Genomic DNA, 23,529 nt, shown 5'->3' on the forward strand with positions numbered 1-23,529 from the left:
GGGACTAAAGGCACTGAATAGTACTTCACACTTACATAGCTCTTTACATGTTCAGTGGACTGACATTGACTTAGTCCACAGGGTGCCTCTGTGAGGCAGGTGTTACCTTTGGGTTACATACAGGGGAACAGGCCTGGTCTATACCGAAAACTTAAGTCAACCTCGCTGCAGCATTCAGGGGTGTGAAAAATGTTGCACTCTGAGCCCTGTAGTAATGTTGGCCCAACCTTCAGAGTAGATGCAGCTACGTAGACAGAAGGATTCTTCCACTCAATTAGCTACTCCCTCTTGGAGAGGGGGATTATCTACATCTATGGGAAAACCTCTTCTGTCAATGTAGGAAGCATCTACAGCGCAACAGCCCCCCCAGGTGGAGAGGAGCTGGAGGGGGCATTTGGGAGGTTCTTGAGGGGTATGTGTGTACTGGGAGGGAGTATTTGGGGATACTGGAGGGGGTACTTGCAGCGGGGGTGCCCACTGGACGTGGGGGGGAGTGTTGCTTTCTGTCATGGTGTCAAAGTCCATCCCTACCATGGCTGCTAGGGGGTCAGGGTGGACAAGAGGGGCAATTTGCCTCAGGCCACTCATTTGAGAGGGTCCCCAAAATGACAGAGGCATGGCTGGACCCCATTTGAGTGAGCAGTGATGCAGCCTGATGCATGGGGTCGCACTGCCACTCAGGTTTGGCGCCTGTCAACAATAATACGAGGAACAATTTGCCTGCCCCCGCTGGGCCCAGATACCACCATGGCCACTGCTGGCATCATTGTACCAAGCCTGAGGCAACCCACAGGCTGAGAACCTGGAGGAAGAAGCAGGGTGAGGGATATTGCCACGACTAGCAGCAGGGCCAGAGCTCAGGAAGAGGTGGAACCAGGAGCAGCTGCCAGGCTGCATGCAGGGCAGAACCTCCGCATCCCTGTGGGGAAGACAGAAACTCCATAGGCCTGGGTCCTCTCTGATCATGCACCCCTTCCCCAACTCCTAATCCCCACAGGGAGGCCAGAGATCACACAGGCCTCAGCCGTCTCTGATCCCCCAGCCCCTCCTTTCTTCTTAAACTTTTGTCTCCACGATAATGTTTTTGGGAAGGACAGGGCAGAGGCGTCTCAGGTTCACATTTTGCCCCAGGTCCCAAAAACCTCTGTGCAGCCCCGTCCCTCGGCTAGGCCACTAATGTTTGTAGCTTGGAAAATGTGCGTGCTGTGAGGATTAGTTAATGTCTGTACAGCGCTCTGCGTGAGTTGAGTGCAAAGCGCTTCCAAACGTTAGTGGTGCTAGGTTTATCCTGTTATGTTTTCATTCCACTGTAAGTTATTCAAGCCCATTTGGTAACTAGGTATTTACTGATTTTTCCCCCTCTCTCTTTTCTTTCTTTACTTGAATTTCCCATTTTGCGGTGCTGCTCTGCTTTTGCTAGTCTTGAGTATTGCATTGCTTCTTGAACAGTGCTACTGAAATCAAAAGGTTTATTTGATGAGTAAGGTACTATTTGATCTGTATTAGCCAAGAATGTGGCCCATTATGAGTAAAGATGGTAGATGCTGGGTTATATCTGTACTGCAAAGAAATGTTGACTCCAATACGGATATTTTACCGTAGATATTTATGGCTGAAATCACTTTTGATATCTCCAGCTCTCTCATATCTATTTCTCGAGACTCGATCAGCTTTGTTTGTTTTTTAAAGCCCACTAATTTGGAACTCCTTCGGCATGATTGCCATTAAGACAATTTCCCTGTTAAAGGGTACTGGGGCAAAGGCACAAATATATATTAAAAGTGGGTACTTGCAAAACTCTGATTTCCTTTCATTCTTGTTATGCCAATGCAGGTTGCACTGCCCAAAACGTTGCCAAAGTCTTCAGCCCTACTGGTGGAAGAAACCAAAACCATTGCTCTAAATATGTGGGTATGCTTCTACTCAGTCACTTTTAAATATTAATTAACCTTTGCTTAAGACACATGACATGGAAGAGAAACTTTTAGCAGACACTAAGCGTTCTTTAGCCAAACAGAAAAAGGGAAGAGCCCTGTTATGACGGTAATTGTGTAAGTGGGATTATTGGACAATAGAGACCAGAGATGCCTCTTGTGTCATGCAATGTCTATAAACACCGTCTAACATTTTATTGGCAGGGCAGTTGTCCTCACTATTCCCCTTGATTTATTTGCTTTGGTGCTATGAAACCGAGAGTCCTCTAACCTAGATTAAAACTGTTAGTCACTGCATGTATCTTTTGCCATATCCATGTATTGCAAAATGGAAATTCACAGCTGCGATAGTTTGTGCAACTCAAAATAAATCACCATAACAATCCAGTCAACTGGCTGTCTTAATTCTTATGGCCTACCACAACTTTTGAATCTAAAGCAAAGGCCCCAGAGGCGTCTATATGATCTTTCCAAAGTAATTTAGTATCAGATATGACCCCTAAGAATTTGAACTTTTTAACTATATCTCTTTGTTCTCCACACAGATACTGTTCACACACCTTTGTAACTTTCCTTTCTGTAAAGATCAATCCTTTCATTTTAGTAACAGAGAACTTGAAACCCCAGGCACTTTCCTGTCAGAGGTCTCTCGTAACTCTTTGTTGGTTCTCTTTTTTCTGCCACCTCAATATTTCCTACTCCTAATCTACAGGGCACAACCATCTGCAAATAGTGACACCTTACTCACATAAACAATAACACAGAACCACGCAACATATGCAAAGTTCATTAAACAAAATAACCTACAAAAATAAAATTTAAAAAGTCCTAAGGGCTAAAGAGGCCAGAATGCCACCCCGCCCCCGACTCCTGTATTTTTGCTGAAGATCAGAGAATTCTGCAGAACTGTTCCTAAATGGAGAAGAATCTACCTCTTGATTTCTCCAGAGGGATGGTAAGCCGTTCCATCCCGGCCAGTCTCAATTTCTATGAAGGGACATAAGGCAAACAATCCCTTAGGCAGATAAGCCTTCTTATTTAGGGCTCAAACCATGAACTCTAACTGCTGAATAAAAGCCACCCAAGTGCAGATCATGGAGCACAGTTTAGAGGCAAACTTATCTCTTTTCTGTCATGTGATGCAGGTCATTTTCACAATTACATACAAGATTTTGATTTGTCTATACACTTGCAGACGGGTTTCTGTTCACTATCTTCAGAAAATCGTGGGTCATATCCTACGCTCCTCTATAGCATGGGTGGCAATGACTTTTGCCATTGAAAGCCCTGGAGGAATCAGGATGTTGCATTCTGCATTAGCTGTAAATTATTTTATTTAATAAATACTGATTTGCTATTAAACATATAAGTAACAAAAGTTTTTCCACACACATCCCTGGGCTTCCTGAACGAGAGCTTGAGCTTTTCAAACATATAACAAGTGGGTAATTTTAAGGCAGAACGTTCCCACATATTTCATAGTTTCATGTTTATATATAGTAAGTCATGTCAGACACAGCCAAAGGCAACATGACCCTGAAAAGCTCTCCTCACTTGAGTAATCTCTATTCACATGAGGAGATGCACTGAAATCATGCACAATCCTTACTCACATAAATAGTTTTGCTGAACAAAGCTCTAAATGATACTCCCTTTTCTCTGCCAAACTGAGAATATGTAACCTTGGCATATGAGTGGCCTTCAAGGATAGCTCCAGATAAATCATTTAATATAGTGCAGTAGCACTCAGTCAGGGATCAAGGCCCCAGCATGTTAGTCAGACTACAGAGTAAAACACAATCCCTGCCCTGAGTTTACAATCTAAGGCCCCAATCCTATAAACACTTATGTATGTGCTGACCGTTACTCACATGAGTAGTTTCATTAACCCCCAATGGACATGGACTGCATTCCACGTGACTCTGCACAATGAGGTCTGTTAGTCTGTGAGGTTATAAGACACCTGAGGTGTGCTTTGAGGTGTGAGGTAAACTCCTGAATGCCTTCAAGTCTGAGTGTAGTAATCCCAAGAAAGGCAGCACGTGGAGTGACTTACTGCAGCTGCTGCATCAAATGGAAAAGAAGTCTCCACGTTAAAAAAAACTATGTTGGTGGTTGTGCAGATTGTTGATTTGCTAAAAGTCCCTGGTACAGATGGAACAAAAAAAGGTAACAGGAGAAAACTGTGCCACCAAAGGACTTGATTCTGCAGGCTCACACTGTACCCATTACTCATGTGAGCGTGGATGTGTAGGGTCAGGTCCAAAATTAACCAAACCAGGTCTTTACAAACTAGTGTTGCCTCTGAATTGCCCTTCAGTACTGAAAATTATACTTATATAGGTTATAAATACACCCTCCACACACACACACACACACACACACAAAGGAGTTTTACTTTAGGGCTGTGGTTCTCAACCTATTTACCATTGTGAACCACTTATGCAGCCCACAACGTCTTACGTGGGCCACATCCAATACTACCTGTATGGTTCTGAGGATGTCACATGGGCCGCAGCTCTGTGCTGATTGGCTATACGCAGCACGTGGGCCACTGGTTGAGAAGCCCTGCTTTAGAGGGTGCTTTTTATCCTATCCCCACCTTAGAACACTATGGGCCAAATGGTGCCCTAAATACACTGGCACCTGTTGAGAGGTGGGGCAGAGCCTCCCTGAGCAGCCTGCCGTGCAGACGGACTTCCCAGGCTACCAGAACACAAACTGCCCCTCCCATTGCACCCAGCATGTTGTTCTGGGTTGAGCTGTGGCTTCACCTCCTTCTTAACCCCCTTCCCTTCCCTTCCCACTTTTGGGCAATGTGTAAGAAAAGGGTGGGACCCTACACGGTCCCTTCCCCCCTTTTTTTGCCAGTGGGCACAGAGGGGTCAGTCACAAGTGCCCAGGGGTTGCAACTATGCACTGGAGCAGCTTTCTGCATGCCTTTCAAAGGCCAGTCACAATCAAGCCTCACACTGCACAACACAAAACGATGGGAGAAACAGCACTGTACACTGGTTAGGTTAAATTCTTCTACTGCATCCAAACAAAATCCTTCTCCCGTCCAGTGGAGCCACTCATCTGTGTAAGCCAAACAGGACATTGCCCTTAGTTAATCATAGCAGTGATTACCTAAGGGTAGGCTATTTATTACGGTATTAATGAGTAGCTGACATTAATGTTGAGAAAACTCTCCCAGCTAATTCCCATGATACGCCCGTGTCGTGAACATTGTTATTTACCTTCTGAAATAATTGACTTATGAATTTCCCCGCTCCCCCCACCCTCATTTCTATCTGTGAAGTCTGCTTTATTTTAGGGTGTATGATTTATCAAACCGATCCTGAAGCTTTTCCCGTATGTACAGATCCAGCTTTATTTTTGATCATTTGTTGTCTGCTACCTCATCCTCCTTTGCATAGTTCTCTCTGAATAGTTTGAATACAATTATTTTATTATTTTGAACTATCTGGGCATAAACTGAGGATCAAAGATACCATGCCCATATACTGAGAATCCCCAAACAACTGATGTCAACCCAGACACCCTATTTCCCTTGAAAGGCCACCATTACTCTGAAATATACAAACTACAATACTAGTAGTATTGGGCCATTCTTCCACGCGAAGCAACTTGCCCTGAGAATTTTCATCAGGGCGAAGATGCCAATTCTATTCTAAATAATTACATGTTAAATAAAGTCATTTTAAATTGCACGTAATATTGCACTGGGTGTGTTCATCTTCAAAAGAAAGGAAGCACAAGGGTTCTGTTGATGTAAAGTCAATGGAGCTATGTGCATTTACACTAGCTGGGAACCTGGCCCCAAAATTTTCAGATGTCAAGCACATAGCTCATTAAGAATTATTTTCATAACAAAGGGTGTCTAAGTCATTTGCTTCAAGTTTCTGTCTCCGTACCAGTGAACAGTACGTCTATTGTTCTGCATGCAACTAGGGTAAAAAGCATCGGGCTCATTTGAGTAACTGGGCTAGTAAGAGGCATGGGTAGAGAAATGTACAGTACCACCACTATTAAGGTCTCAATCCTGCAGTCTTTACTCAGGCAAAGCTCCCACCGAAGTCCATGCTATCCTCAGCAGTGCCTGTGCACACCCATTAAGGGCAATGTGGCTGCACAGATGTCATTGAGGGCAGAATTTGGTCTGCAAAATCTTAATTACTGGAGATGATGCACATGGAGGAAAGAACCCAGCTAGACTCTCAGATTCCATGTAGAGTTGGCAGGACTGACAAAAAAAAACCCGAATATTTTTACCCTTGTAAACTGAAAAAACTGGATCTAGAGCTCATGGAGCCACAAATATAAATACAAACACTGTCACACCAGGTCAGACCAGTGGTTCTTCTAGTCCAGTATCGTGTCTCAGAAACATACTTCTGATGGAGATGCCAGCATCTCTGCAATGGAAAATTATAGAATAATCTAGCCACAAGGAATCTTTCTTCCTAACTCATTCAACTACTAATAGGCTTAGGCTCTGAAGCATGAGGGTTTGTATCCCTTATATTTATATAAAAAAGTCACCTCTGAAGTAACTATGGCTGTTGTCATAATCCATATAAATGTCTACATCTAGTACTAAGTTATTGTCCTCAGGTATATAGTAGTGGGGAGTTCCATATGCACTATGGAAAAAATTATGTACTATTTAAATGATACACATCACCACGTTGGGCGTTTTCATCTTCAAACAAACAAGGTGTCTTATAATTTCTCTTTTTAAGTATGTTTTCAACCAGTTTTCCTGGTGCTAAAGCAAGGCCCCCCAGTCTATAATTCCCAAGATCACTCCTAAAGCCTATTTCTAAGGTAGGGACATTATTCACTGGTCTTCATTCCTTGAGTATAGGACATCCACTGACTTCAAAAGGCCTTGTATCAAGCCCCACAAGAGCAAAACTACACTCCAGTACTGATTATTTTTGAAAGAACATAAGAACGGCCATAGTGGGTCAGACCAATGGTCCATGTAGCCCGGTATCCTGTCTTCCAAAAGTGGCCAGTGCCAGATGTTCCAGAGAGAATGAACAGAAAAGGGCAATTTCAAGGGATCCATCCCCCATCATCCAGTCCCAGCTTCTGGCAAGTTTGTTGAAAATACACCATGGGCCTGAGTCACGAGTGTGGTGCACTGGCTCAGAACTCGAGTAATGCAATACTGAGCGAATCCCTGCATGTGTCCATTTTGCAAGTGTGTGTAATGGGATACGAAAATATCAGTTCAGGAATTAATACCAGAACTACTCATTACTCGTCTATTTTCAAATTTTAACTAATAGGAGTGATGCCATCTATCTCTCTGAAGGATGATGCTTTCCTTCTGAGTGTCCCGTAGCACTGGCTAAGGACATCCCAATAGAGGACTTATCCTGCTTGCAATTTACCCTGTTCTTTTTTAAAAAAATCCTAATAAGATAAATAAAACGCTACTTTCCCTTAGATGAGTCTTGCCCTGTGTCCAAGAATATGGCAGCATAAAGCTGTAGCCAATGGTGCCTATGTTTATAAATTTTAAAGGATGCATTGTTTAATGGAACTAGAGTCTGTATACACTGCTAAATCAGAGCCTGATCCTTTCAGGAGTCTAGAATCTTGGTGTGGCTCAGCCTCTTAGAAGATTAAGCCCTTAACTACAGGGAAACTACACAGTTGTACAAAGGAAAAAATAAAGTTTTGCTCCAATTTTATCATAATTGAGGGGCATTAAATAAGGGTAACATGATTCTGCCTTCAAAAAGGAGCCTCTGCTTTTAAACCCTTTCTGAACTTCGATGCAAAGAAAGGCACGAATTAATTTAAGATGCCATTTCTAACGCACGGGCTTTTCCCATGAAATTCTTCTTAAATGGCATCATGAAGTCTTCAAAGTCCACCTCATAAGTAAAGCGCTCACGATGCAATTCCCGCTTTCTTATTAGACTAGCTGTTGTCGCTTCCGGGGTCCAAGTCTGGAAAACAAAGGTAAATACAATTGTAATAATTAAGCATCAGTATGTTCTAATTAATGAATAATGCTTATGCAATTGTCTCAACATTTTTGATATAGTTTTTTTTTTTAAATTAGAATCAATATCAGACAAACAAACTATTGGCTATCTAGTTGAATATTTGCTTTATCAGCTGGGAGATCTGTGATTTGAATCCTGAAACTCACCCTGATATTACATTACTTCCAGCCAATTGAGGGTGGAATTTTTACAAACACCTAAGGAAGTTAGACACCTAACTTTCATGGACTTCCAGTGGGAATTGGAATTCACTTATAAGCTCTGGAAAATCCTATCCTGTGTCCCTTAGACACTTTTAAAAATCCCACCCTAAAAATAGTCTGTATAGTTACAAAACCTCTTCCTCATTCAGTAAAATATTAGTGCCCATGGGACGGCACATCCAGCATTGCTTCCTGCTTCCATACCTGGCACAACCAAATAGCTTTCCCTGCTAAAAGACGTCATAGCGACAGAGAGTTCCCCAACGTAATTTCCAAACGTCTTTAATAGCTGCAGGGAAGCATATGCCACAGGCTCTTTACCATTGTCACTTGACAACGAATATCTGATATAGAAAAAAATGGATGTCCAGCACTCCTGCTGAATAGCCACTGATGGCATCAGAATCTGCAGCTCTGTGTGACAAAGGAGGCCACAGGCCTTTATTGCACATAGCACATTGTAAATGAGGACAAACGTTTACAAACATGCTTTGAAAAAGGACTGGGGCCTGACTGTTCTTTCAGTTTGCATGTGCAACGCCCACAGCTTTCACCTGCAACTGATGGATTAATAGGGGTCCTGGTGTGTATCTTACCTGTTAATTGTTACAGTAATACAGGGACTGTCATTCTGGATCTGAACAGTGACCCATCAAGTCCAGTATCCTGTCATCAACAGTGGCCAGCACCAGCTACTTCAGAGGAAGGTGCAGTCATGGGGTAACTTGCCCAAAGGGAAAGTTTCCTCCTAAGCCCCATCAGTTAGAAGTCAACTTATGCCTGAAGCATAAGAGTTTACACCTTTAAAGGTGTTATTTATTTTTAACATACATTTAATATAGTTACAGTTGTAACTATGGATCCACATTAAATGTCTAATCCCTTTTTGAATCCTGTTATGATTTTGACCTCAGTGGCATCATGTGGCAATGAGTTCCACAGGCTAATTGTAATTTCTTTAATTTCAACAGTACATATCTTGAAGGAGAGAATGACTCAGAAAAAAAAATCAGTTGTCTTCAGCAAGGTCTTTTCCGCAATGATTATTGTTTATAACAGGAAAGGCAAATAAATTAATAACATAACTGACAAGTAAGTAGAAAGACTCCTTAGAATGGATTTAAGCCAGACAAATGACAGCCCTGCTCTTCTAAAGGTACTCGCCCCTCTGTCTCCAAAGCAGCCGTTCTTATAGCTCTTCCCCTTAATAGCTGTAGAAGAGGTGAGGAAAGCTGATCTGGAGTTAACCCCTGGTACACTAGGATCATCCTTACACCCTGATACAACTTCATTGTCAACACTGTAAAGCATCTTTCTCAGAGAGAAACCACCTGAATTTTTACAAGGTTGTTGCTCTTTGATCAACTGATTTGTAATAAAAATACTGAAGGCTATTAATTTCTAGAGTCAGAACAAAATGATTTATCTTAAGCGGAGCAAGCAAAGTGAAACTAGTTATGAAAGCCACGTTTCCAAATCATGCAAACAAAAGTTGTATATTTTTGATATTTCTGAATATATTGGGTTAGATTCTCTGCTGGTGTTAATGGGTTCAGCTCTACTGAATTGACTTTGACTTCAATCAAGCTGTAGATATTTACACCAGCAGAGAATACAGGTCTATTGTCATATTCATTTCAGTGTCAAAATGCAGCAGTATCGAGGCTCTGCTAATATACTTACTTTTCTGGGTATGAATGTGATATCAACTTTCTTAGTAGCACCACTGGTTATTAAAGAATTCAGATGAATAACATTGTCCTTAAAGGATTCTTTCTTTTCTTCAAAAATAGATTTTTCTGCGATTGGTGGAGGTGGCTGCAAAAGTTTAAGCACAAGACAAATATGTCACCCTTTCAAACACCGTTCATACTAGTTGTTGTAGGATATTTCTTTTACCAGCCAGCCAGACAGATGTGTGTGTGTATCCATTCTAGAAAGATTCTATTATTGAATCATGTAAAAAAAAAAAAGGTTTAAGCATTTATATTGGAAATAAAAACGAGGGAAGCATTTTAAGAATCAGGCGAGTGGATGCAGTTCTTGGGAATTTACAGATGAAACATTCACATTTGCAAAAGAATTGGTTGACAAGTTTAGAAAGCTTGATGCTTTTTCCATGTATCACAAGTATTAACTAGCAAGCCTGTGAAGAAAAAGCCCGTAGGGCATCTACACCAAAGGGCTAAACCAGAGTTTGACTTCTAGTCTCAGTCACATTCTCCCTAGGTTGTCAAGGGCAGGATTATTGTAAGGAAAGCACTTTTAGTCCCGGAGGGAATAATTGCATTGCGTCTCTAAATAGCATCCCCTGGGGCTGATTAAGAAGCAGCACTGATAAACGCCGAAGAAAGTCACAACTGAAAATGCCATAACTATGATGAAGCTGCTAAGGCCGGTGTTAGAATGTGTATTAGGGGGAAAAGATCAAGTACTCAAGGCTCTGGCTGGGGTGCAGAGAACACACCAGGGAAAAGAACACTCAGAACAGAGGCAGGGTTTGAAAAATATAACTCAAATAGTTCAACATCTGAAGAGGCGGAATACGTGATAATTGCAGACTCACGACTGGGAGAAAAGTCAAGGGGCTTTATCCAAAGCCCACTTAACTCAATAGAAGTCTTCCATTGAGACTTTGAGGGCTTTGGGTCAGGCCTCATATGCCGGATGTAACAAGGTCTCCTTTTAACATATCACAATCATGATGACAGTAAAGATTATATGAGGGAAAAGGACATTTCTCTACCTTGTGTTTAGGTACCACAGAACACACAATCCCTGGAATATCACACACCAAGCAGGTCAGTGGGCAACCCTGCACTAAAATAATTACCCAATCCACAGTTTTAGCTGATGAATGAGTATGACACGAGTTCAAAGCAGCAGGAGAGTGTCATTCAGAAACCACATGTTGCAAAGTATCGACTTTAAACAAAGTAAATACTCTTGGTCAAGTGCTACAATCATACATTTAGATGCCCATGACTAGGATAGCGATTATGTTCCTTGCACGTTCTCAGTGGCCAGATCTGTGGATACAGCCAAGGCCACGAAAGCACCAGAGGGTTCTGGGTACTGACTGTGCAGCTTAGCAGAAAGGAAGGCTGAAGTTGTGGGTAAAGGTCTGACTCTGATGATCTGGGTTCTGTTCGTGGCTCTGACACAGACTTCCTGTGTGACCCTTGGAAAGACACCTAACATTTTAGATTGAAAGCTCTTTGGGACAGGGAACGTCTTTTTGTTCGGTGTCTGTGCAATACCTCACATAATGGGATCCTGCTCCATAACTGGTGCTACTAGGTATACAGTAATACAAATAATAAACTCTGTGTCTGAGTCCCGCTATCTACAATGCTCTCCACTCTCATGGTCCATGCTGCCAGGCTCCTGCTCCCTCCAGAATTCTTTACCCTGGCCCTGAAGCAAACTGTAACTATTCCTGTTCTAGTTTGAAGATCAGGCAGAATGCTTCCCACAGCTCCTGCTAGGCCAAAGGGGTTGAACTAAAGAGCTGCAGCTAAATACTGACAATTGATCTCTTCTTCTGTTACGTTCTCCAGATCTGTGAGGTCCAGACTGCCCCTCAGTCACTATGTCTGGTTGGTATAAACCTCCAGCACACCCTCTCATCATAGGTCAGCTCAGAAGCATGCTGACTTTACGAAGAACTAAATTCCAACCCAATCCAGCCCGCACCACCACCAAAATTGCATTTTGGAAAGTCTGATCTGTAATTCCCTTATCTTGTGCTGAATCTGCCAGGATAGTAAATAAGGGGGTATTGCAAAACTTTTTTTAAAAATGGAGTCACGTTGGCAAAAAGTGACTTTCATGATTCCAGTAGGTAGCGGATGTCACAGGAGTACCTGACGGGGCACTGGTAACCGTGAGAAAAGCGCTGCTAAGCAGGAGTTCAGGGACCAGAGAAACAAAATAGCAAGCTCAAGTTACCATGGAGATGAAATGGTCCTTATACCATTTGGCTGGGGGCATGCCACACGTGCTATTGTTAATATGAAAATAGCACCTAGAGGACTATGTGACGGGCACTGTCCCTGCCCCCAAAGAGTTTACAGCTAAATAGAGAAGGGGAGGGGGGAATGCCCAAGATCATACAAGGAAGCCTGAGTTAGGAGATGGGGGTTCAATCCCAGATACCCAATGCCTTAATCCTTTCTCACAGTCACCGGTTATAGGGCTAGCGTGGTTTGCGTAAGTATTTTGTAGAGCATCTTTATAGCTTTTGTCTGGAAAATAAATGAAGAAAACAAGCACCTTAGTAACTGTTGGCAAATCAAATCACCTCCTTGGCTGTATTTCATTACCCCCTGCTATCTATCATACCTCCTCCTTTGCAGCTTCAGCCTCCCCATGCTTGGGCTTAGCAGCTGATTTAGGCTTGCCAGGTTTCTTCCCTTTATCTGCTTTGGTTTCTGGTGGTTTTGGCAAACGGTCCAGTTTTTGTTGAAGCAGGTCAATTAGTCTAAAGTCAGCGTACGCCTTTGCAATGTCCAAAGTATTTTGGCCTTTTTGAAAAAGAAAAAGCAAAAGCAAAGTTCACAATAAGAATCACTGTCAGTAGCTGTATCAGCCATGAAAATAAACGGTGGCACTGATCACCATAATGACACTGCAATTCACTGAACTCAGTTACAGCTCAAGCCTCCTAACCATGAAACACATGAGTTGTGCTCACTCATGCTATCAGCCTTGCCGACATCAATGGGAATACTTGCAGGAGTAGACACTATTTTTGTGACTAAGGGTTTTCAGGATCAAGCCCCTAAACTGTGTTTCACATGTATTCTTTGGTTGGTCATTTTGCTTGTAATAGTTTTTGACATTTGTTGTTTATATTTGAACTCTTGTAGAAGCGAATTCAGCAAGATGATGACTTTACTTGGAGGCACTCAACACCTCCCAGGAAGCGGTCAGCATATTGCAGAGCCAGGGCTTTAAAACAGGCTAGAGTAGATCTCCACCTCTTTTAGGGCCCTCAGTGGAACACCATCATTTTAAAAGTTATTCCTCTGTGGCAAAACTCAGTGGAGCTGAGCACCTGCAATTCCCAGTGAACTCAGTGGGTATTACAAGGCTCTGGCCTAGAACTGGATGGGGAATGGTTTTGGGGCCACACAAAAATTTCTAGGATTTAAAAAAAAAATTTCCAGTTTAACACAGGGGAAAAAAAACCTGAAATCTTTAGAATTTGTTCCTTTTTTTTTGAAAAATCAGAGAGACACCCCTCCCCACATCCAAGAACAGCTTATAGTCTGGTAGGTAGGACTCTCCACCGGGATGTGAGAAAGACAGTGACTTGAACCCCCATCCCAAGTGAGCACCCTAACCACCAACCTATTTGCGGGAGCCAGAGAAAGAGGGGGAGCACACACACCTTGACCAGATAGTGCCCCATGGACCTGAGAAACCTTCCCATGCAAGCTTCATTGAAACTGACCCTTTCTTGCAAAAAGTTTCACTTTTGACAAAACTATGTTTTTGGATAAGCTATGTTTCCCAAATCAGCTCTACTGAGGGCCCTCTGGATCAAGCACTACATCCCCTCATAGATGCTCCATGTCTTTAAAAAAAGAAACCTACAAGATTAAAATGTTCAGCGACAGAAATAAAAGTTTTCATTTTAAATGATGCCAGCTACATGAATCATATATAATCATTGTTTTAGTTGAACAGCTGCTGTGCGTCTCAACCCCAGGAATAAAGCCACACTTGCCAACAATTTTGACATTTCACGTAATCATACCTTATAGAAAGTATTAAAACGTTTCACAATAGTTTAAAAACAAACAAACCCTAAATGTGCACTATAGCTGATGAAGGGAATGGTTTGTTTAACAATTAGAAAGGGCTAGTATGAGAAGTTTTCCCCCACTACTTACAACTGTTTGCCCACAGAGGTGTGATTAGAACAGAGCAGAAGATACATATAAAGAGTCAGATTTTCAAAAGAGCTCAGCTCCCAGTTGCAGACCTAAATAAGGGCCAGATTTCCAGATTGCTCAGCACCCGGCAATTCAAATGCTCTTTTGAAAATCCAACTACTTATTTAGGCATTGGATGCTGGGCTATTTTGAAAAACTGGCCCACAGTGAAGTTTACAGCTGAAGCAAGTTTTTCCTCTTTTATTCAGAACAAACGTGTCCCCTTACTATTACTTAAACAGCATGGATTAAAGAGGACTTTAAGCCCCCTTCGTGGTGTTGGGATTTTGGTCTGGTTGGCGGGTAATGCAGCCTCCAGCACAATGTAGAGTGGCCTCCAGGGCTGCTCTTAACTACAGCAGCCTGCAACCTGGAGTTGTCCAGAATCCCTTTAGAGGAATGAGCTATGAAGTCTCCCTTCTTGCCCCAGCATATCTTCTATGCCAAGGCTTCTAAGGGGACCTGTGTAGAGCTACTGACCTTCACCAGAAGAATTGTCCTGTATCCCTTTTCTGGCCACTGCATGGTGACATAACAGTACATAGGGGCTGGAGTACAGGTGCAGAATTCCTTCCCTGGAGTTTGCCAACTGAGGTCAATGGGGACAAGACTGCATCAATAAATACCAGCAGCTGGCCAAAACACCCAGCCAATATATTTTTAATTTAATAACATTTATTTTACTGGGAATAGTTTCTGATGCATGACATCTATTGGACACCTCTGCAGACTGAAGTTAATAAGACTCTCCCACTACATCATGTGAAAACCAAGGAAACTAACAGAGCTGCACGAGATCCCTGTCTCTACTGCTACTACAAGGTAATAACTTCTGTATAAATTCAGATAATTTTTGTTGTCATTTTTGCTAACACAGAATAATATTTATCCAACTGCTAAACAGGAAGAAGCACATCAAACAAGTGCCACATACAGAATTAAAAGTAAAAACACAATGGCTATTATAGATGGGTCACAATTAAAACCTTTACAATTTTGCTTTACATAACTAGCATTACCTCACTATAATACTCACTAATAACCATTTGCAAACCAAGGGAGCCATTACAGTCCTAGCAGAGTTGTTTTCAATGACACTATTTCACTGCAAAAAACTTTGTTAACCTAGAGTTAAGCTTGAATTTTTATATAAAGAATAAATCAAAACAAAAAAAACCCCAAAACTCTTGAGACCCACTTTTTTCAAAAGGCACAAAATGATAGAAATCCTGAACAGAATGTAACATAATGCCACTATATAAATCCATGGTATGGCCACACAGCATGCAGTTCTGGTTACCTCATCTCCCAAAAGGTACATTAGAATTAGAAATGGTGCAGAGAAGGACAACGAAAATAATGAGGGGCATGGAACATTTTCCATACAAGGAGAAATTAAAAAAACTGGGATTATTCAGTTTAGAAAAGAGATGACTAAGTGACATGACAGAGGTCTATAAAATCACAAGTAGTATGGAGAAAGTGAATGGGGAAGTGCTATTTACCCCTTCACGTAACGTAAGAATGAAATTCACTCAATGACATTAATAGGCAGCAGGTTTAAAACAAATGCACGCACAAGACACAGTCAACCTATGGTTCTCGTTGCCAGGAGTTGTGAAGGCCAAAAATATAGTGGGGTTCAAAAAGAATGAGAGAAGTTCATGGAGGATAGGTCCAGCAATGGCTGTTAGGCAAGATGGTCAGTGACAGAACCCCATGCTCCAGCATCTGGCATTGGCCATTATCAGAGACAGGATACAGGGCTAGATGGACAACTGGTCTGACCCCGTATGGCCGTTCTTAATGTTCTTAAAATGTGGGTTCCACGTAGTAAAAACTGAACCCCTAAACACTGGAAAATAGGAACACTCCCATTAAATTTACTAAGACAACTTTAACTCTCTCCCCAGAGCACCATGCTGACAACCACCAGAAATATAGTACAGCCAGATCCTCAAAGAACATACCACTTCATTTTACTTCTTTTACAATATGATCCACTGTCTCAACAAAGCTTATGTGTAACTGAGAAAGACTCCAAACCCTCTCCTGCCTTTTTAATCGAAAGTGACCACAAATAATTTGGATATTTACCTTTTCTGTTTTCCATCTGGACTTTCGCACCAGACTCAATTAAATATTGCACTGAGTCCAATCTACAGCTCTCAATAGCTCTCATCAGTGGGGTGGCACTGTTGATTGTAACTGCATCTATCGCTGCTCCATACTTCACAAGCAGTTCAGCAATGTCCTGTTGACCTGCATGGCAGGCATGGTGCAGAGGAGTCCACTTGAAATTGTCAGTTGCATTTACATCAGCCCTGTAAATAAATAAAACATAAGAACATATGAACAGCCATAATGAGTCAGACCAATGGTCCATCTAGCCCAGTGTCCTGCCTTCTGACAGTGGCTGGTACCAGATACTTCAGAGGGAATGAACAGAACAGGGCAATTATCGAGTGACATCCCCTGTCATCTAACCCCAGCTTCAAACTGTTTCACCTCTAGGGACACCCAGAGCATGGGGTTGCGTCCCTGACCACCTTGGCTAATAGCCATTGATGGATCTGTCCTCCATGAACTTCTCTAATAAAGAGGTACTGTGTACATATAAAGATGAATACAACTACTGTATCTAGATTGATTGTTTCATGGTTCCAGGTCCAGTAAACATTAAATGCGTGACGTTACTTTTTAAATGTAAGAAGCCTTTTCATGGGTTTTCATCTCTCTGTCATACAGCTTTGAAATATTTTAAAATACCTGACGTGGCTTATCATGGAACTAAATGAATTTTAGGAGTTCATATGGCTGATGACCACTTAGTTATCTAAGAGCAACAAAAATGATTAAAGGTCTAGAAAACATGACCTATGAGGGAAGATTGAAAGAAATTGGGTTTGTTTAGTCTGGAAAAGAGAAGAATGAGAGGGGACATGATAGCAGTTTTCAAGTACATAAGAGGTTATTACAAGGAGGAGGGAGAAAAATTGTTCTTCTTAACCTCTGAGGATAGAACAAGAAGCAATGGGCTTAAATTGCAGCAAGGGAGGTTTAGGTTGGACATTAGGAAAAACATCCTAACTATTGGGGTGCTTAAGCAGTGGGAATAAATTGCCTAGGGAGTTTGTGGACCCTCCATCACTGGAGATTTTTAAGAGATTAGACAAACACCTGTCACGAATGGTCCAGATAATACTTAGTCCTGCCATAACTGCAGGGGACTGGACTAGATGACCTCTTGAGCTCCCTTCCAATCCTATGAATCCCATCTTGGAACAGCTGTATGGTGCCTACTCACATTACTGCAAGAATGCTTCCGTAAGGAGGGGAACAATAGGGTTGTAAATGATTCATGTCACGAATCAAACATATCGTTTTTATACTGCTGCCACTACTGTGCTTTGGCTTCCACTTGGGCCCCCTGGTGTGATCTTCTAACCCTTATGGCTATGTTTTATGTTCTTTAACAAAAGATCAGCATCCTCAGATTCTTCTTACCAGAACAATTCAGGCTGACTGTCACTTTAAAATCCGCCCTGAGTTAAGGGGCTGCATGCCGCTCTGCTGCTTCAGAAGCAATGATCCAGGGGACAGGAATCTGCCACTGATCTAGACCAGGGATCGGCAACCTTTGGCACGCGACCTGTCAGGGAAATCCGCTGGCGGGCCGGGATGGTTTGTTCACCTGCAGCGTCTGCAGGTTTGGCCGATCGCGGCTCCCACTGGCTGCAGTTCGCCACTCCAGGCCAATGGGGGCTGCAGGAAGCGGCGTGGGCCGAGGGATGTCTAAGCAGCCCAGTTAGCTCAAGTGATAACTCAAATGTTACTCTTTCCTCAACTCCTATCCAACTCTTGATCTTGCGTAAGAAAGAGAAGTGCTCAATCATCTCCATACCATACATTATTTTATACATCACTATCATTTCCTATTCATCTCCTTTCTGGAGTAAAGAATCCTTCAAGTCTCTCTTCATATGCATTATTTTCCATGCCTGCCATTATTCTCTCCATCTGTTCACTGAATCCCCTCCGCTTCTATTTTATCCTTTTAGGGACAAGCTGATCAGATCTGAACAGAGTATTCCAGGGGAGGGCATAACATTGATTTACATAGGACTTGCATGTTAGCACTGTTTCTTGCTGTATTTTTTTTTTTATCAAACTGATTTATAATACTGCTCCAGCAAAACTGTGCAAATAAACCACAGCACACACTGCCGATTTACGGTCAAACTGCACCATTTTTTATAACCTTAGATGAACATATAGAACACTTTGTATTCTACTCGATATGGTTTGTTGAAAGACCATATTGTAAAAGGGAGCCCAGAAAGATTCCCATAGCAATATTTTCACCATGTACTGAAATTCTATCTTGCCAAAAGGTGCAAAGCTAACATTTACTATGGCACTTTACCTCTGAATTTCCTGTTTTTGTCTGTTTAAAATCCCAAAATTAACATTGCTTTACCATGTTACAAGGTCCAAATGTTAAACATAAGGGGCAAAATTTATCCTAGATGTAACTCCATTGAACTCAATGGAGGTTTGATAAAGTCAGTAAAGATTAATTGGCCCAATAAGCATAACCACTAGACTCCAAGAATGCACAGGCTTAAACATGTACGTAACTTTACAAATGTCCCATGAATGTTAGTGGGACTGCTGAAATGCACTAAGTTGCATGAGTTTAAGTCTCTTCAGGCTTGGGGCCTGTAGGCAGTGTAGGCCTTACTGGAGCCCTACACACAACTAACAGTAAGAACCAAAGGAAGCCTGGTCTTGGCAAAATTTCAATGCACCAGGTATTAGCTAACACCAAGTAAGCACATTCCAGGCCTGAGAGGATGATACAGGAACACCCAGAGTTCTCAAGTAATTGCATGAACACATTCCCAGGCGATGGCTGAGAGACAGACAGACCCCTCATAAGATATTGAGGGAATGACAGGATAATGGATGAGGATTTTTTGTTAGAACTAGCAGGTGCAAGGTAGAAGAAAAGAATGAAAAGCATATGGAATGCAACATTTAACGTCTTTATATCAATGTATAAAAGGAGAAGACATAGAAGGGGCATCTTTATGCTGGCCTACGGGACCAGATCCTAATGTCCTGGTTGAGCTGGTACCATTGTCACAGGCATACATATATTAACGTACCTGTAGCTCCTATGGGGCACTGGAACTGTGCTTTGTCGACATCTAACCTGGCTGAGCACCTTCAGCATTGAACCGAGCCCATGGTCTTTGTGAACAACATCGAGGTCTGCTGAATCAGCAAGCTGCTGGTGAAGCTGATGGATACAGGTGCACCTACCAGCTTCAACAAGGCTTCACTAACAACAGAGCCTAAGACTATAAGTAACTGCTCACCCTTGGAAATGGGAATTGCTATATGTAGAGAGTAATGCTAAGGTAAATATCATTGTCTTTCAAATTAAAAAAATAAAGGGTTTTTAAAAACCCATCGCACTTGTGGGTTTTTTGCATATAACACAACATTCTGCTCTTTTGTTCTCCTCGTTGAACAGACACCTTGTCGTGCCCTGGTAGAGCCCGACAGTCATTCAGATAAATGCCTAAGGGAACATCTTCCAAATTACTTGAATGAATCGTTAACTATCATTCAAAATAAAAATCCTACCTTTTATTATTTAGATTTCCCAAGTGTGTCTGCTGACTACAATCTGCCGCAGAACTTTTAAAGTGGTGAATATATTAGATAGCAGTGTCTGACTACAGCCTTAAGCCTAATCTACTCAGCACATGTGTCAGCCTGCTGTGGTTGTAGAAAGGAAGTACAGTAATGCTTTTATGCATCAGTCTCAAGTCACACCTTTGCCTCTAAAGGCAGTGGGAATCAGGAGATCTAGGATGTATTCCCAATTCTGCCACAGACTGCTCGTGTGACCTTGGGCAAGTCACTTAGGCCAACATTTTCAAAAAGCATCCTCTAATTTTGAGTGCCTCCGTTTTTGGAATGCCCAATTTGGGACACGCTGAGGTGGATTTTCAGAGGTGCACTGGCAGATCCCATTGACTTCAACTGGATATTTAGGTATCCGGCACTTCTGAAAGACCAAAAGCTCAGACCCCCACCAAATTAGCAAACACTTTGAAAACACTGGCTTTAACCAACTTTGAAGATCACCTTTAAGTGCTTCTGTTTCCCCATCTTCAAAAACAAGGATCATCATAACAATACCCTACCTCATGGGCGTTATGAAGCTAAATTCATTATTGCTTGCAATGCTTTGATTGTACAGTGATAAACACTAAGCAAATTCTTTAAAATAAAGTTAAATATCTCCAAGTTTTCTTCTTTTGTGTCTAAGTGACTATCAAATATATACACTGCAAAAACAACCCTCCTCACAGAAACTTACCCCTTCTCTAGAAGATATTTCACAGCATCCATGTTTCCACTTCCACATGCCGCCATCAGAGGAGTTTTATAATATACATCTCTAATGTCCACTGGTATCCCCTCTTCAAATGCTTTTTTCAGCGACACAATGTCTCCTTCTTTAGTAAGATAGTTAATCTTGGTGTAAGTCTTCTCTGGCTCATCAATGTACCACGCAGAATCATCCTGCAAAGGATGTTCAGGGGGGTGATCCCGATGAAAGCGGTTACCATCGGTCACATTCTGATAGGTCTCAATCATGTACATAGGGAGCCCGCCATCTGTTCGGCGTGGGCACAAGCTCTCTGGAATGATGCAGATGGGCATGGGGATGGAGAATTTGCCTTTCTTGCCTTTTCCTTTCTTCCCTTTCTTCTTTTTGGGTCCAAAAGACGAAATGAGATAGGCTTTCTGCAAGTATTTGGAACCTTTAAAGAACTCTTCAATGTTAATTCCCCCAGCACGAGACTTATCATGTGCCTGGGCAACGGTTTGTATCAGTTCAGCATCCACAAAATCACACTTCTCCTGAATAATTGATGCAAAATCATCTTTGTTTATTGTTCCGTCACCTCTGTCCACAACCTCAAATGCCTCACGAAGGGCTGTCTGATGTTCTAAGGACCAATCGTGCAACCTCATTGCAAAGCGTGGATTGGCTTCCTTCGCTCCAGGTTTAGTGATTTTAGCATGGAGTCGTTCAATTTTGCGCAGTTCCTTTGATGCTGCTTTAAAGCCACCTTCTTTGGCAGTCATTCTTGGGGTTTTTGTTAGTAGGTTCTTCCATTTAGGATCACAGCCTAAACATACAAACATTGTTTTACTGAAAAAACAAGATGGTGTATAAAACTAGCTGAGTCTTAATTCAGATTTGCAGCCAACTGCTGCAGATAATTATTAACACAGGTCTACAATTTTATACTGTCTGGGATCTAAACAGAACTATTAAATTGCACTTTTTAACTAGGGAATGGGATAGTTATTATACACAAATACACAAAAACTACACTGAAAGTATTAAAAGATTTTACTTAAACCAATAAAAGAAGTCATGAAGAGCAGAGCTAAGCTTGAAATATTATTTCTAACTCACCATTCTGTACCCAAGAACTGCAGTTTGGCTATGTGTGGTGCCATTCCTTAAAATGTTTGTACCTCATGAACACAGCATGAAGAGATTTTGCAGGTTCATGTGATGACAGTGAAATTCCAGGGGTGACACTGAATTTGATTTTAGTCAGCATGACCACAGCTTCTTTGAGGCCAAATCCAATGCCCACAGAGATTAAGGGGAGTCATTCCGTTCACTTCAGTAGGCTCTGGATCAGGCCCTTTAAGTGATACAATGATTATTTTCCTTTGAAATGTAAAGGGTCCAAAGCAGCTGTGGACACTCACTTCTGAAAGAATTAAATCCATCCCAATGCTAATGGAATATTGTTCCCACCTGTGTATGCCTAAATACTTAGCCCAGTGTTGTTTTAAATGACTCAAATCTATTGAGCATCCACTGCCTCCCTTGAGAATTATTCTACAGGCTCACAGCCACACGGTTAGGAAAATTTTCCTGACAATCTATATTTATCAGTGGATTAAATACTCATTACTAGTGCAACTGTGACAGTCCTGGAAAGTTAAATCCTCCATTTATAGAGAAGTGAAATCCTGTATTTAGCACAGAAGACAAGCAAAGATTTGTATGATCTATGTAAATACACATTTTTTGTTTACCTCTTTGCCCTATAAATTTGCAGCAATCCGCAAAGCCCCCAGCAGCAGCGTAATGAAGTGGCGTGTTTCCATTCATAGCAATGAGCCCCACATCTCCATTATAAGCTGAAATAATTCTTAGGATCTAGAAAAGCAAAGTCAATGCCATTAAAAACCCTGCACCAAAATGACTAGAGTTTGTGGGTTTAAAAAAAAAAAAAAATTGAAATTAGGGCTGTCAATTAATCACAGTTAACTCAAGCAATTAACTCAAAATGGATTAATTCGATGAAAAAATTAATTGTGATTAATTGTAGGTTTCATTGCACGGTTACACAATAATAGAATATCAATTTAAATTTATTAATTTTGTTTTTCTACATTTTCAAATATATTGATTTCAGTTACAATGCAGAATACAAAGTGTACAGTGCTCACTTTATATTATTTTTATTACAAATATTTGCACTGTAAAAAAGATAAAAAATAGTATTTTTCAATTCACCTCATTCAAGTACAGTAGTGCGATCTCTTAATCGTGAAAGTGCAACTGACAAATGTAGATTTTTTGTTACATAACTCCACTCAAAAACAAAACAATGTAAAACTTTAGAGCCTACAAGTCCAATCAGTCCTACTTCTTGTTTGTCTTAGTGACTGACTGAACAAGTTTGTTTACATTTACGGGAGATAATGCTGCCCGCTCCTTATTTACAACGTCACCTGAAAGTGAGAACAGGCGTTTGCATGGCACTGTTGTAGCCGGCATTGCAAGGTATTTACGTGCCAGATATGCTAAACATTTGTATGCTCCTTCATGCTTTGACTTGTACACTGCACTATCTTTTGTTTTATCTTTTTCACAGTGCAAATATTTGTAATCAAAAATAATAATATAAAGTGAACACTTCACACTTTGTATTCTGTGTTGTATCTGAAATCAATATATTTGAAAATGTAGGACATCCACAAATATTTATAATACATTTACATTAGTATTCTATTATTGTGTAACAGTGCGATTAAAATGGCGATTAATCACAATTAATTTTTGTAATCGTTTGACAGCCCTAATTGAAATATTGTGTAATCCATACCCACGCTGTGCAGCTCTCTGTCCCTCTCCACTGATTAGTCTACATACAAAAGTTTATGAGGTTGCTACAGTTATGTGGTTCCTTGGCCAGGCAGTAGGAACTTGTGTTTTTAAATCCAGAGTGCCCACTTTCAATCCCTATTACCATCAACCCATCCAAGGCTGTTGTGTTTTAAGAAGCACAGATAGATAGATAGA

At 41.4% G+C, this 23,529-nt stretch overlaps 1 protein-coding gene across 1 annotated transcript in view; it reads right to left on the reverse strand.

The window, feature by feature from the left end:
- Window positions 1–5,331: 5,331 nt before the first annotated feature.
- The window catches only part of ANKEF1 (ankyrin repeat and EF-hand domain containing 1), a 31,330-nt gene continuing 13,132 nt past the window's right edge, over window positions 5,332–23,529 (reverse strand). The window contains exons 5-10 of the mRNA XM_077812050.1: window positions 22,257–22,380; window positions 20,506–21,325; window positions 16,206–16,432; window positions 12,511–12,692; window positions 9,850–9,984; window positions 5,332–7,903 (exon numbers count right to left, since the gene is read on the reverse strand). Of these exons, the coding sequence (XP_077668176.1) occupies window positions 7,751–7,903; window positions 9,850–9,984; window positions 12,511–12,692; window positions 16,206–16,432; window positions 20,506–21,325; window positions 22,257–22,380 (1,641 nt within the window). The 3' untranslated portion in view covers window positions 5,332–7,750. The remainder of the gene's footprint in view (window positions 7,904–9,849; window positions 9,985–12,510; window positions 12,693–16,205; window positions 16,433–20,505; window positions 21,326–22,256; window positions 22,381–23,529) is intronic.

Source organism: Eretmochelys imbricata, chromosome 3 (genome assembly GCF_965152235.1).
Source record: "Eretmochelys imbricata isolate rEreImb1 chromosome 3, rEreImb1.hap1, whole genome shotgun sequence".
Taxonomy (NCBI): domain Eukaryota; kingdom Metazoa; phylum Chordata; order Testudines; family Cheloniidae; genus Eretmochelys; species Eretmochelys imbricata.